The sequence below is a fragment of the Pungitius pungitius genome, chromosome 6 (genome assembly GCF_949316345.1).
Source record: "Pungitius pungitius chromosome 6, fPunPun2.1, whole genome shotgun sequence".
Classification (NCBI taxonomy): Eukaryota; Metazoa; Chordata; class Actinopteri; order Perciformes; family Gasterosteidae; genus Pungitius; species Pungitius pungitius.
Window position 1 is genome coordinate 3,013,059 of NC_084905.1, and position 14,082 is coordinate 3,027,140.

Sequence of the window (14,082 nt, forward strand, 5' to 3'; positions counted from 1 at the left end):
CTCCCAGGTATGGGGATACTTCACACTGAAATGGGGGTGGTAGCGGATTTCTTTGCAGCGCCAGTCGTTCTAATCGCCGCGCTTGACTTCAAGGTGTAACCTTTATTATTGTTCGGTCTGAAACGGCGCGCCCAGTGACGGGTGGTGCAGCAATATTGTTGTTCGGGTGGAAATCGGGAGAAAGGTCGGTCCGGGAGATTTTCGGGAGGGGCTTTGAAACATCGGGAGGGTTGACATGTCTGGTCATGTCTGGTCATCGCAGGAGCACAAACTCACAGCAGAGTGGGATAAACTGCAAAGGCTCGAGACCCTTCTAGAGCCATGCAGGGAAATCAGTCTGTAACTTATCAAATAACATTGATTTGATTATTTTCTGGAATGAATTAAACCAAGTCAAATATCAAAAACATGTATTTATGTAAAAAATAATAATTATGATAATAATAATGATAATTATGTATCTGTGTCCTGTTATTTATCTTTAGTATGCATTTCAGAAAGAAAAAATGGTTAGGATTCAGGTGTGATTAATCATGATTAATCCACTGAAAATTCTGATTAATTTGATTAAAAATTTTAATCATTTGACACCCCTAGTTTAAATGTATTCAGAAATCGTTCCCATCCCCATTATTCTTTGAATAAAGAGCGCATTGTGTGTGGACAGACATACAATTAACTTTTGGAGAGCTTGTCAAACTTATTAGCTAAATAAATAGCTTTGGTTCATTAGAGTTGCTCTCACTAAGAGTGCACTAATTCTTATTTAATAAATATGCACATATGTATGCACAGCAGATTGATGATACAGTAAACTACTGATAGAGTGGGACAATATTTGTAACATTAGGCATGAATATCGTCCAACCCCAAAATGAAGGAGACTTCTAGTAATTCAAGCTGCACAACCTGAAAAAAACACTCATCAAAATGTTTTGTCATGTCTTAATGGATGAAGATCTCTAAAAGTGAAGAGTCTACAGCCATGCTAGCAGCTCTGTAAGGCTCTCTTATACTCTTTGGCTGTATTAAATGATGCTTACAGCTATTATCAGTCTGAGAAAGAAGATTCTGGAAACAGCAAGTATTGAACTATTTTAGAGTTATTTGTAAATGATCAAAAACCAGCCCATATTAACCATGATTTGATTTAAGAAGCAGAGCTTTCAGCCATATCACTCGCACTCAAACACCGACACAGTGTTTTTAAAAGGTAGATACCTGGTTACCGACGTGCTCTCTTTGAGCAGAGTCAAACCAATGCGGAGGCCCCCCCCCCTCCCAAAAACGTTATTCCCATATGCGTCTTTTGAACCCCGGGACATGACTTTGCTCCTCCTCTGGCTCCTCTGGAGAATGTACGGTACAAACCTTTTCCACAGAAGACATTTTGACCCGGCAGAGCAGAAGCAGTCCGGGTTGAATAATTAATGACAGCTGCATTTCAAATGTGGTTTCCGTTTCAGTGTCCTGCTGTTGAGCATGCCGGTTCTCGGTAACACCGTCATTACTTACTGGGAGGCTTGAATATTACTCTGCCATTGTCAACGATATTAGTGACACCTGTGCGTTTCATGCCATGACGAGGGACTTTGCCGTAAAAAGCCTGTTGGTGAGTTTGCGTGCTGGTTTTGGGGCGATGAGGCGCTGCATGAGTTTGAGGCTCGGGAGGAGAAAGTCAACGTTACTCGTGAAATAACCCGTACTTGTGATGGTGACGTGTGACATGGTGTGCATGGCGGCATTGTTGATGCAAGACAGGAAACCAGTGAGCTGCTGGACTCGAGAGGATGGGCAGTTAAATCGCATGGTACAATGACTGCAGAGCACGCTGATCATCGCAACCAGTCTTTTCCTGTCATAGCCCCCCCCCGAACACACACACACATACACACACATACACACACACCCCACACGACTCACTGAGTTCAGAGATGCTGCCCACTCTTGTGGCCAGTAAACACTGTTCAATGGAGCGCAGCTCAGGCTGACTGCAGGCGTTCCCCTCCGCGCTCTTCCCCGCTCGCTGCTGCTGCTGCTGCTGCAGCTGCTGGTCCCTGTGGGGAGCCAGGCCCTCAGGTAGGCAGAGCACACCTGGGGGGGGGGGGGGGGGGGGGGAGAGAGAGAGAGAGGCATTGCATTAATGCTACGGTAGAACACAATAATACAGGCTTGAATTTGACTGATATTTGCATATGATCAATTTATATGACGACGTGATGGAAAAGGGGAGCGTAAAATATAGTTTATTATACGTTAATGCTGTCATTATTTCCCTTTATGTATTAAAGAATGAGACCTTTTTGGACTCTGTTGAAAAACACTAGCTCAAGTTGTTTAAAAGCTGCAATTGAAGTACATTCGGTTCGGAAATGAGCAGCGTAGCATTTATGCCTCCTGGTTGCACCTGTCAGAGACTTCTCCCAAAGGTAGTAACGTGTAACATTACAAATCCCTTTCCATTAGTCACTCCTCTGATGTTCGCTGGTCTTCCTCGCTCTGAGAGGGACGAGGGAGACCGCTTTCCATTTGGCTTTGAGGACAGTTTTCGTGCTGTAGCCATCTTATCGTTTTACAGGGCGAGGACTCATGAAACGGCTGAAAGCAGTGACTCTCTACTGAGCCTTTACCATACTTTTAAAAAACTAACTTTGGATTTCAAGGCTCCTTTCTCATAATATGCTGCTAATTGAATGCATATGCGCCTGCAACGAAAGTGGCATTCTCCATTCATCTTGTGAGAGCAGAAAGTTGCAAACCGTGTAGTTTTCCGCTCTTTAGGAAGCAGTTAAAAACATGCAAGGGATTGTGAGAAAATGTGTGGTTGGGTTAGAGAAAATAATGGGACAGTGATAACAAGTGATAGAAAAATACAAATAGTTGGTAAACAGGATGAATTACGATATATACATATTATATATATTTAGCCATTCTTCATGCCAATTATTAAAGGCGTGCTTCAAATTACACACTTGTTCACTTCAAGATGCATTACACACAAAACACAAAACATCTGGAAATAGAGTCATTTATCAAGTCATAAATCTACAGAGCCGTAGCACCATCTCATCTACGCATCAGCTTTCAGTTCAGAGCGCCACTGACAACCTGCACATCTGTAGCAACGAGCACTGAATCCATCAGAATGGGCCCCAGCTTTGGCGAGCTGTTCGGGCAAACTCCAGGAAATCCCTCTCAAACCATTTGAAAAGCAGCGGGAGGGCCACGCTGGCCCCTCCCTCACCACTCCCACTTTCATGTTAAACAGCCATGCACCGCAGTAAATAGCCCACTTATAGCGCCAACACGGGATTCACCGCCCACGGTGTGTGGTTCGGTTCAACATTGCACTGCAGACACTATCATTTTCAACTTAACCTTGTCAACCTTCAACCCCCCCCCCCCGTCATCAGAATTTGGCTTGTCCGTTGGGGGTTGCTCAATCACACAGGGCTGCCAGCGTGTGTTGCAGGGCTGCCGTGTGGAAATGGTGAATGGACCCGCATCGCTTTTTCCGACCCCCCCCTAACAATACTTGAAAAAAAAAAAAACGCCTCGCTGTTACATTTCGAGCGTGTGCGGTGCGGCTCCTTAACCTTGGTTGAGAGGAATCACAGGACCAGCTGACGGGGAAGTGGGACGCTCCAAGGACGGAGTGATGCAAGGTGACTCACTGGCTCTCTGCGAGCTAATGCGATGCACTGTCTACCCCCGGGGAAGAGCTGATGGAGCTCTTACACGCTGCCGACTGTCGCTGCGCTCGCCGTGTGTGTGTGTGTGTGTGTGTGCTTGAATGATGGCTTTCACCATCCTCTTTGTGATTGTCACTGCACCAGAAATCCCTCTGCGAATGTAATGGTTTCAAAACTAAACAAGATGAGTAGGCAGTTAACTGGCCAAAAAAGAAGTTCACTATATATATACATAAAATGGACTTATTTTTTGGTTTGCCATGTGACAGCTATTCAGCCTCGCTCAGGAGAGGAGGCTGAATGATGCTCAGCCCTGACTATGTCACTGAAGAAGAAGTAATGAGTTCAAAGGTTCCCTGTGAGATGTCATCGGAAGCACCTTAGTCATATTCTGTGAGAGGCTGCCACACAGAAGAGTTTATCGTCAAACACATACTCCACGAGACAAGCCACCGAACAAAACTCTGGCCAAAATACGAAAAAACGCAGACTTCTTCTTGGTATTCAAAAGGAAGGGTTTGTGGAATGTGGATAAATGTATGCCTCCGAAATGTGGCACTGCCAAACAACGCTGCGTAGGCAGGCCTCTGTAGATCCACAGTGACGTGTCTCGGGGTCGACTACAGCAGCGGGACAGGAACTCTGACCTCCATGTGGCTCCTACCCTGCACTTAAATCTATTTTGAAGGGACTGGGACCCACGGAGAAGCGCGCTTCCCTAAAACACACTGCAGCTCTGGCTTTGGGTTGAAACCGACAGATAACACACAGGGAGAGTCGAGTCAAGCTCTGATCTGATCAAAGGGTGAATATGCTGTACGAACAGGTCCAACAGGGGAGCACTTGCACGATTGAGATTGCTCACTTGAGACAACGCAACAAGACAGAAACACACTTCGAGCGGTGCCGTAAAATATAAGATAATCAGTCTTTTTAGTGCACCATCGTGGCTCTGAAGGGTTAATCATGTCGGTACTGTACATGGATCCCAGTAGCACTGCCCCACGCTAGGCTCCGGCTCTGTTCTGCCAGGCCAGATGGCGACCATATGTGGACCAGGCCAGTGATCCCAGTGAGATGGAAGGCAGCAAGCAGAGTAGTGGCGTGTGCTAAGACGTGTTAAAATACCTCTCCCTCACTGAGGGACTGACTTATTCATTCTAAATGATCTTTACCATGTGCGCAATTGTCGAAATAGAGATGTGAATGTGACACATTACTTATTTTTGGAGGTACTGCATCATTTTGGGCTCCCAGGTGACCACAGGAGGCAGCCACAGGTCTTTAATGCGTTAACCTTGTACCAGCCTTAAAAAAAGGAGGATTGTACAACAATAAAATAGATGCACAAGCACGTAAATGTCCAAACTGGAAGTGGGTTAATACATGTGAACACGCTATGCACACACAGACACATTTAAGTAATTCAAGTCTTAATCAGGTACTTCATGTAAAGATTTAAGTGGGATGTGCCTTGCAAAGAGAACAGTGTATTCACATGAATCCAAACTGAATCTTTCCTTCCTTCTGGGTGATCACATTAGGGATCCAGGCTGTTGAGGGGAAACAGGGCTGCATTGTTCCAAACCATGCAAAACTACTACAATTCACGTCATGTTATGTATCCGAGCATGACTTCTGACCTCCAAGCAGTGGTCCGAGGTCATTCTCGGACACACGACGTTGCTTCTTGTGGCTGCTGGGCAGTTTTAGTCCCACATCTTGTTCAAGGTCACTCCACTGAGGTTTCTGCTTGCTTACACAGGACGCGTCCACAGTCCATTTAATCACTTCGTCGCCCCCGTGTTCGAGTCGTTATGAATAATGATGCGTCAGGTGGGATCCTGTATTAGATTACATTGTCTTGACTGAATTCACGACTCGCCGTGGACATTCCTCGAAGCAGTTGTCCGTAAGACATCAAGAAGCAAAAGACAAACGAGCTCACAGCCCGACTAAATGCGTCCCGTCTTTGTCCTCTGTTGGCGGCCCTTTCATCAGTAAGCGAGGGACCGTCTACCAGATTGATTCCTACAGCTACATTACTCAATATGTGTGTATTGACTGGATGCTACAACACACACATTTAGCGACTAAGTGGTGAACACAGCGGAGCATTTATCAGCTATTAATCAGAGATGGATAAATACACAGACAGAGTTTAAACATCGGGGTAAAATTTGGATGAATGACAATGTTGCTCTACATTTAATGGATGTGCGAAAAAAAGACATTTTAAGTGAACACATGGCTGTGTCAGCTTGTCCTTCTGCCCTCAGGTGGCTAAAACTATATTCAAAACAACAACTGATCAGCAATATATTTTCAATTTACACTTTTTTAAATAACCTCAGAGTTCATTTTAGTTTCTAATTTGGAAGAACATTTGTTTACAGTTCCACAGATTGGTCCTTTGATCATTCTGCCTCATCAGTAATGAAATCAAATGCATAACGGATCGGATACCATCAGCTAGCTAATGCTTAAAGGGAGTAGAGATAAGAGAGATGATACTAAAGAGATGAGAGCTCAGTAGAGACTGTGGCCGATGACACAATGGCAGGCAGCTGGGCAAAAAGCTAAAAAAAAACATGCGAGTACATACAATACAACTCGTCGACACACAACCATACACTCAAAAACACACACTTAGAGGGACAACTAGTGATGGGTGACCGACGCACAACAAGGGCACGACTGAGGTTACGCAATCGTCTCCAATCAGAGCGAAACCAGCCCTCCTGCAGGCTGTGTGTCATTCCACTCTGAGGTAGCAGCTCTTTCGCTATTATTTCTCTCTTTTCATCTCATTTCTCATTTCTGTCAAGGGTAATAAGTCTCTGTGTAATATCCATGAGTCGAACACTTCCCGCAGGATGCTTTTCCAGACAATACTGGCAATCAGCAGCAGCAGGGAAAAATCTTAAGTCACTGAGCCGTAATCTCTCTGCTCACCCTGCACCACCTCTCTATGAGCTACGGGAATTTCTTCCTCAATTATCTCATTTCAAGGTTTGAAAAAAAGTGGGTTTGGGGCGGTTTGTCGCGTTACAGCCCAACCAAGCAGAGAGTCGCTGCGAGTTGATGATGATTGGATGAAAAGCCTCTGACCCGTCGATCCTGCTAAACGTTGTTGTGAAAAGTGTTCACCTGAATCACCTTGGACGGCCGAGTGAGTTGCTGCAAGAGGAGGTTTTGGTTCTGGGTCGTTATGAAGGCATGACGTCACTGTCGAGGTGCTGGTAACCACTGGGAGCTTTGAATTTAAAAACGGAACAATAAACATTTCCCAATCATGTCCACAGTCTGTGTGTGTGTGTGTGACAAATGTATGTTTTCCCATTTATTAAAAAGGAGAAACTCACATGCACTACTAATGGTGTAAAGAAGTAACTTCTGATGAAACGTGTTACATATTTCAGTGTTCTACTTCGTCTACTTTCGGTTCTAAACCTGCTGCAACAGCTACACAATTACCACTTCAAATGTTGAAAGCAAGAGGCTAACAATTACAAGTTTTGAGAGGATCGGACGTGTCTTGTTTGTTGATGGAAGGAATCATTTGGAGTAAGACAAGCCATATCCTGGTAAAGCTTTATGTCCAACGATGTGTCATTCCAGCAGTAACAACTCCCACAGACCTACAGTACAACGGGCCATTTTCCTTTTTATTTTCTTCTATGATCCTTTCTGTTACGTCTCAGATGGTGCACACACACACACACATTCCCGTACACGTGATATCCAATCAGTAACGTTCCCCCCCGCCTGCTTCTCCCAGGAGTCTCAAATCTGCAAACTGGCAGAAATAATGTGATAACGGCTGCTCCTCCGGCAAACAGGGCAGACGCCAGCGTTCTTCTGCCTCCCTTCCGGGCCACATCGGGCCACATCGGGCCGTTGCCCCAGACTCTCTGTCCTGGGCGGAAAAAATGAGTTATCAGTCACCTGCGTGATAACACAATACACAGCGTGGAGGCATAAAGCTCCGCTGCTGTTCTCCTGTACAAATGAGAATGAAACAAAGGTGTTTATTTGTGATTTCACTTCGATGTGTGTATTTCTTGTACCTGCGTCATTGACTTTATGTTTCTGTTGAATGAGCATTCAAGGTTTTGCAAAAACAAACAAACAGATAAAGCAAAACAGCACATAGTGAATTTGGTGAAGCAGTCGCCACCACAGTCCCTAATTCATGACTCCTAACTCTTCCTTGTATGTTTTCGCGATGGCGGACCAGCAGTTCCTGATGCATGGAGGTCCCGATTGCTCCGTAATTATTTAACTCACCTGGCGTAATCTATCATCCTGACCGCCCGTAGCGCGCAGACACTGACTGGAAGTAGGCCATGCCTGGCAGAGAGTGATGAGGCCGGGGGCCGCGTGCCGCTCCCTGTTGCTTCCACCTACAGCTGCACCCCCTCAGGGGTAGGGGGGGGGGGGGGTGACCCGCGCGGTTAAGGGCGCCCTTTGTCAAATATCCCCCTGTCACTTTGATGGTGTGGGGGCGCTCGTGTCGGAAATGCGATTATTGCATTTTGAACGGCGCTCAACGCCCTTAGGGGAGGATCAAATGAATCGCTTATTATTGGAAAAGGTGGAAACTCGGACATGAAACAATGTCCTCTTTGTTAGGCTTGAGAATGAACGGTGCTCTCATGCTTAGGGAGGAACACCGGGCCACGCTGGAATCAAGCAACTTGCAATATCAACCATTAAATCACTCATTTTTAAAACCAAACCAAAAGTGCCTTCGGACTTCTAAAACTCCAGAGACAGAATCATGGCAGCTAAACTTCACACCTTCCTCAGTCCTCGCCAGCACAAGTCAGGACAAATAATATGCAGAGGAGGTGCTCTTAAGGTGGGACTGTTAATGCAGGTGAAAAATGTCCCACGCCGCAATGCCAACATACGTCCTTTTAACAGAACACGCGAACCGAGCCAGAGCAAATACTCAAGGTATGGTTGGGGGGGGGGTTCCTGTCCCACAACAACTGACTGGCCGGGTCTCCCTCCTGCTCCTCCAGGCTCCACCCAAGGCTGACCGGCAGGCTGCAGTCACTCCGGATCCAAATACACAGGCATGGAGCAGGAATATGCATGCACACGCATCCCTGAACACACACACACACACACACACACTGTGCTTCATTTCCTCAGTTACTGCTTCACTCCGCAGGTTAGTGGGAGTTGTACACGCTGCACGCCAGGAAAATAAATGCAAGAAGGGAGTCATTGTTGAAACGGCCAAGTTTAGCGATCGACTCTCTGCTCGGATCCTGAGGTGGTGTTCACTTAAAAGTTGAAACCAGCAAAACCAGGTATACTCCAGCCTTTCCAAGACAGTGTGCTGCTCAAATAGAGAAATAAAAAAAAAATTAAAAATCTCCAGAACTCTTTCTAGATGAATGAATCTACCCGGAATCTACTACGCTGCCGCTGGCCTGGTCGCTTGTGGCACTTTGTCTGCTCATCTCAATGCACTTATATTGGAAATACAACAATTCCAATATAATCCAATTATCATGCTATCTATCCAGCGTCACTGAAATTAATTCATTTAATTATAGATTACAGTTCAGTTTACGTCGTGGGACGTTGTGCTAATACCTCTTTCTTTATTTAAAGCATGAAATGGATGGACAGCTTTTCGGGCAGTAGTATTAAATTATCACTAGTCAATAGTTTTGAGCAGCCTTCTCCTTCTACCACAACCAACATTCCCACCAAGAGAAAGAAGAGCAAGGCTGCATTGGCCTGGGGTTTCCCAATCATTCAATTCATTCCTGAAATACACAGGTGAAAACATTCGTGAAATACTTCTAGCATAGTTTTGACAGCTGAGGTGTTTTATGACACCAACGTTACCAGTGCGATGAGTTGATTCAATTCATACACTGGGTAAAAGCAGTCTTACTCAAGGGGGAAAAACACTAATGTCTCAACAAAAAAAAAACATGTTTATGCACTTATGCATTTATTTTGCTTTAGTTGCTTGAGTTGAGGAACAGTGCGGTTGAAACGTTTTGTCCAGCATTCCCGGAAAATGTATTCTTCTTTGGGGTTTTACGGCGGATCACTGTCACCTTCAGGTTGTAGCCTCAGTATCCATTCCTGATGCTATTATATGCAGCGGACATGTGACTCAAGCAGGCTTTATGAAGCAACCAGTGGCAAAAGGATGTGAGAGTAAGCCGTGGACGATAATAATAATAAAAAGTAATAAGAATACGCTCTATGGTCCATTTAGACCTGAAGCTCTGTCCCTCTGCTTGTATATTCAAAGTTTATTAACATCAAACGTGTCCAAATTGCATGCTGTGTGTGTCCGCCATGCATGAACCCCTCCGACAGGAAGTTCTGTCATTAAACAGTATCATTTATCCTTCTCCAGACAGAGGCTTTGCATGACGTATTAGCCACTATTTCAAAGTTGTTGTAATGTTAACAAACGCTACAATAAATATTGTCAACAGTCTCCTGCATTAGGGAGTTGTGATCTTTGCTTGCAATGTCGTCCATTCTTCGTGCACCTGGTTATTGTTGCTTGGCTCTTAATGATTTTCTACTGAGGTGACTTAGTGTCCTTAAGCCATTAAGCAGTATCTTTGATTTGCATTATATAATGCGGACTTGGCTGCATTACAGCCCGTGCCTTGATGAAATGTGTGACTTAGGAATAGAGGGCCTACGCCCCTGAATCAGATCTGCCTTCTACTGTGTTCTAATACGTTCAGCTGCCTTTTCCAATAAGAGGGGATATCAAAGTTAGACATCTGGGCCACTAGACTTATGGGCTTTACTGTTTTCTTTTCATTTTCCTCAACAATGCCCCCTTTTTGGAACGCACCCATGAGTGGCCCTTCTGTACATGTCGGGTTAGTGCGTGTTTGACAGCAACGCATGCAGCGGGGGGGACGAAGTGCCTCGGAGCGTGTGAGCGGCCTCTTCAACAACGGATGTGTTTTTCTGCCTTACTAGAGTTTAGCCAGCACGTCGGCACCCAAGGTCGCTAATCGTCCTTTCACTCCTTTTTTTTTTTACCATAAGATGATGTAGAAGTCTAAACGAATCCCTTCATGCCATGTCACATTAGCTACCTTTTAGCGATCCATGCAGGGTTATGTGGCGCTCTCACTCCCCCAGCCACGTCAGCGTGAAGGATAAACGATTGTGACTCGGCCTTTGAAATGTGTCACGGGCCATAAACCAGAACTCTCCACCTTATCAATGGGCGGCTTTAAATCATTGAGCCATTAGTCCATTATGCATCGTCCACAGAGGGACCAACAGAGTTGGACTGGAACCCAAAGCCTTGAAACTATCCGACAGTATGATCTGAAGGCCTCAGAGAAAAAAAAAGTGATTGTAATGTGAAGCTATTAATTCATTCACAACATTGCTTATCTACGCCATTAAAGATGGGATGTGAAGATAAAGTAAACTCCGATCACACCGACCCCTGAACCCCCGCTGAAAAAGCATAGTTGATGAAGACTTTGCCTCTACACATATTCTGGCCCAGTGCACCTGGCAACACAACCGTGAGCAGCAACAAGTGAGAGGCAAGAGGCAAACAATAACTTGTTAGCTCACAGGAAGAAACGATATTGCTTTTGTAATGAAAACGAGCAGAGGCCGTGCATTTTTGGGGGGTTGGCAGGCGCTCAGGGAAAATAGTTACACTTTGTGTGTTGCATTCTCCCATCAAATCGTACGTTAAAGTCGGACGGTTTTGGCCTGACCGCTCAGCAGGTTGTGCTGGATGGGAGGAAGCAGCAGATGAGGCGTATAAAAGGGAAAAATGCTCAGGTTTACTGAGTTGGCAGCAGAGGTGAAGCGGCAGGGCCGAGAAGCTTTGAAGCTGTACGGCAACAGTTTAGTCGCACAGTCAAGCCCGAAAAGCACCAATGGATGACCTTGAAACTCCAGAGCGGAGGTCAAAGCAGATGATGTGTGTGTGGGGGCCAGCAGTGGGAGGCCTTTGAGATGTTTTTGCTGGAGGAGAAAAGCAGCCTTTAGTTGCTGGGTTTAATCATGTCTCAGTGGATATTTTCCACATCTCTGATGATCAATGCTTGTGTTTGAAGCACCTGGTAATGAAGGGACTTTGAGCATTCTGATGAAGACGGGGGCTGATTTGTTCAACAGGAGGAGTTAACTTTGGTCTAATTGAGTTAGTACTTGAGCCTTGATCCTGTATTCTTTTGCATCTTAATCCTGCATTTTTTGAACACTGATTTATGGTAAAAGTGAAAGGATTTTTACATCATCACTTTGCCATTTGCAGCATTTACGGCCACTGCGGTAAAATTAGTTTTGTCCATGCAGGGATTAATACCTCATTCAAAACTAGATGCCGTGTGCTGAAACATAGAGCTATTGTTTGTGAGAATGAAGTCATTCATTGATCCTTTTTTCCACCCTCCGCCCACTCACTGCCCTTAAAAAAGGTGATTATGCTGCCATACGACGACGACAAACAGGCAGACCCCATTGCAGAGGACACAAATGAAAATCTTTTGATTAAGGGCATACAGTGACATCTTGGACAGGAAGGAGCCCCAGAATTAAGGGGAATTGTACAAATTAATTTGATGGTGGGAATTTTCCTGCCTCCATATATACTTTTCCTTGATGTAGTGCAGAATATAAATTTAGGCTCACTTAGAAATGGCAGAACAAAATAAACAGAATTTTACATTTTTCTTTCAGGGAATGCTTAGAGAGAGACAAAATGATGCTCAAGCTTGTTGAATTATACATTACTTGAGTCATATTTGAATCATGTTATACTCTGTCATCAATTTTATATTCTGAAGTTAAAAATGTTAAAAAGATATTTATGTGCATTTTAGAATAACTGTTGTAAGCATGGTGATTGATTGAGGATGTGCATTATCAAACAGCTATTACTATTAGCTATTACTGAAAAATAGGGAATGATCAATGTGATCTTACATAGCCTCTGTTTCATCATTCAGGGCAGCAATTTAGGACGCATGCATTACAGCTTCCCACAAATGGTTTATTAATGTTGTTGTTTAGTAGATCGAGGAGGTGAAAAAAAGCAAAATTTGAACTTTTAAATGTATGAGCCGCTTTGTTTTTAATTAGCTTTCAATTTTGCTGAAATGAGGATTAAACCTATGTACGACCCTGTACCTACACACGCACACACACACACACACACAGGAAATGTAATCCTTGCTATGCAAAAACAACAAACAAACGACAAACTCCTGCATAATAATTACACAGTTAATCATCCAGCAGCAACTGAAATGACAAAATATCATCAAAGTGTTTGTTGTGAAAGGTGCTTAACCATTATTTTTCCTATTGCTGTCCGGCTCAATTTAACTTAATTTAGATGCAAAATTAAATGGGACAAAACAATATGCCAGTGTCTGGTCCTGAAGGACTAATTTTAATGTAATGTTAAACTGTATATTGTGAGTAGTGGGAATAAAGTCAGCAGAGTAATCACAGGTGAATGGTTTGTTGACTGTATGGAGAATGAGGGCGAGGTGCGTGTTGGCCTCGTCCATCACTTGTGAATGGAAAGGAAGGCAGTGACAAATGGCAGCTGGTGGCACACCGGTGTCACTCAGCGCCTGCTGGGGGTTTGTATTCGCCAGAGAATTTTTATTTGCCAGTGACTGACTGGCAAGTCGTTGATATCCTCCCTGAAGGGAGGGTGGCGATCCCTTTATTTAACGAAAAACAGAAGAAAACCGCTGATAATGTCACCTGACTTGAGGGACGAGAGGACTTCCTTTGCTTAATCCGTCCGATGCAAGAAAACACCTTGGGCCCCACGAGCAGAGAATGAACGGGACTCATGGTCTCGCCAGGCACGGCGACCTCCCGAACGACAGGTCATTTGAGAAGGCGGCTCTGCACCAGACGGCAGCCACGCTCCACGAGGAGGGTCCTTGTGTTTGAGAGCGCACACATGCACGGACAGAAACCGGATCTGCGTGTGTGTTTTTCTCTGCCGTGGCCCCGGTGAAGCTTTAGTTGTGAATAATTCACTCCAACCCGGACGACAGTGACTCTTCTTCAAAAAAACAGTGCTGCTGTACATTAAATTGTGCGACATATGACTCAGATCCACCAAACCTCACGTCGTTAAGGACCATTATGGGGAATCTTGGCTGGGTTCACCTCACATGCAACGATGTTATACGTTTCATCTATATTATCATGGAATCCAATACATATCATCAGAAACTACAGGGCTGGTGTCCGTGTTCACATGGTCTTTGACTGTAAGGACCTCTCACTTCTTTATCTAAATAATTAAATGTTGTGGGGCTGAATTTTTATTGTTGTGTGTTTGCAATAAATATATTATTCTGATTGAGGTGAATATGGTTCCCTG

General features: G+C 44.6%; 1 protein-coding gene across 2 annotated transcripts in view; it reads right to left on the bottom strand.

Annotated features, from left to right (window-relative positions):
* The window catches only part of btbd11b (BTB (POZ) domain containing 11b), a 52,648-nt gene that overhangs the window by 17,830 nt on the left and 20,736 nt on the right, over positions 1 to 14,082 (bottom strand). For both annotated transcript variants that reach the window (XM_037451486.2, XM_037451485.2), the window contains exon 2: positions 1,924 to 2,094. In XM_037451486.2, coding sequence (XP_037307383.2) covers positions 1,924 to 2,094 — 171 coding nt within the window. The remainder of the gene's footprint in view (positions 1 to 1,923; positions 2,095 to 14,082) is intronic.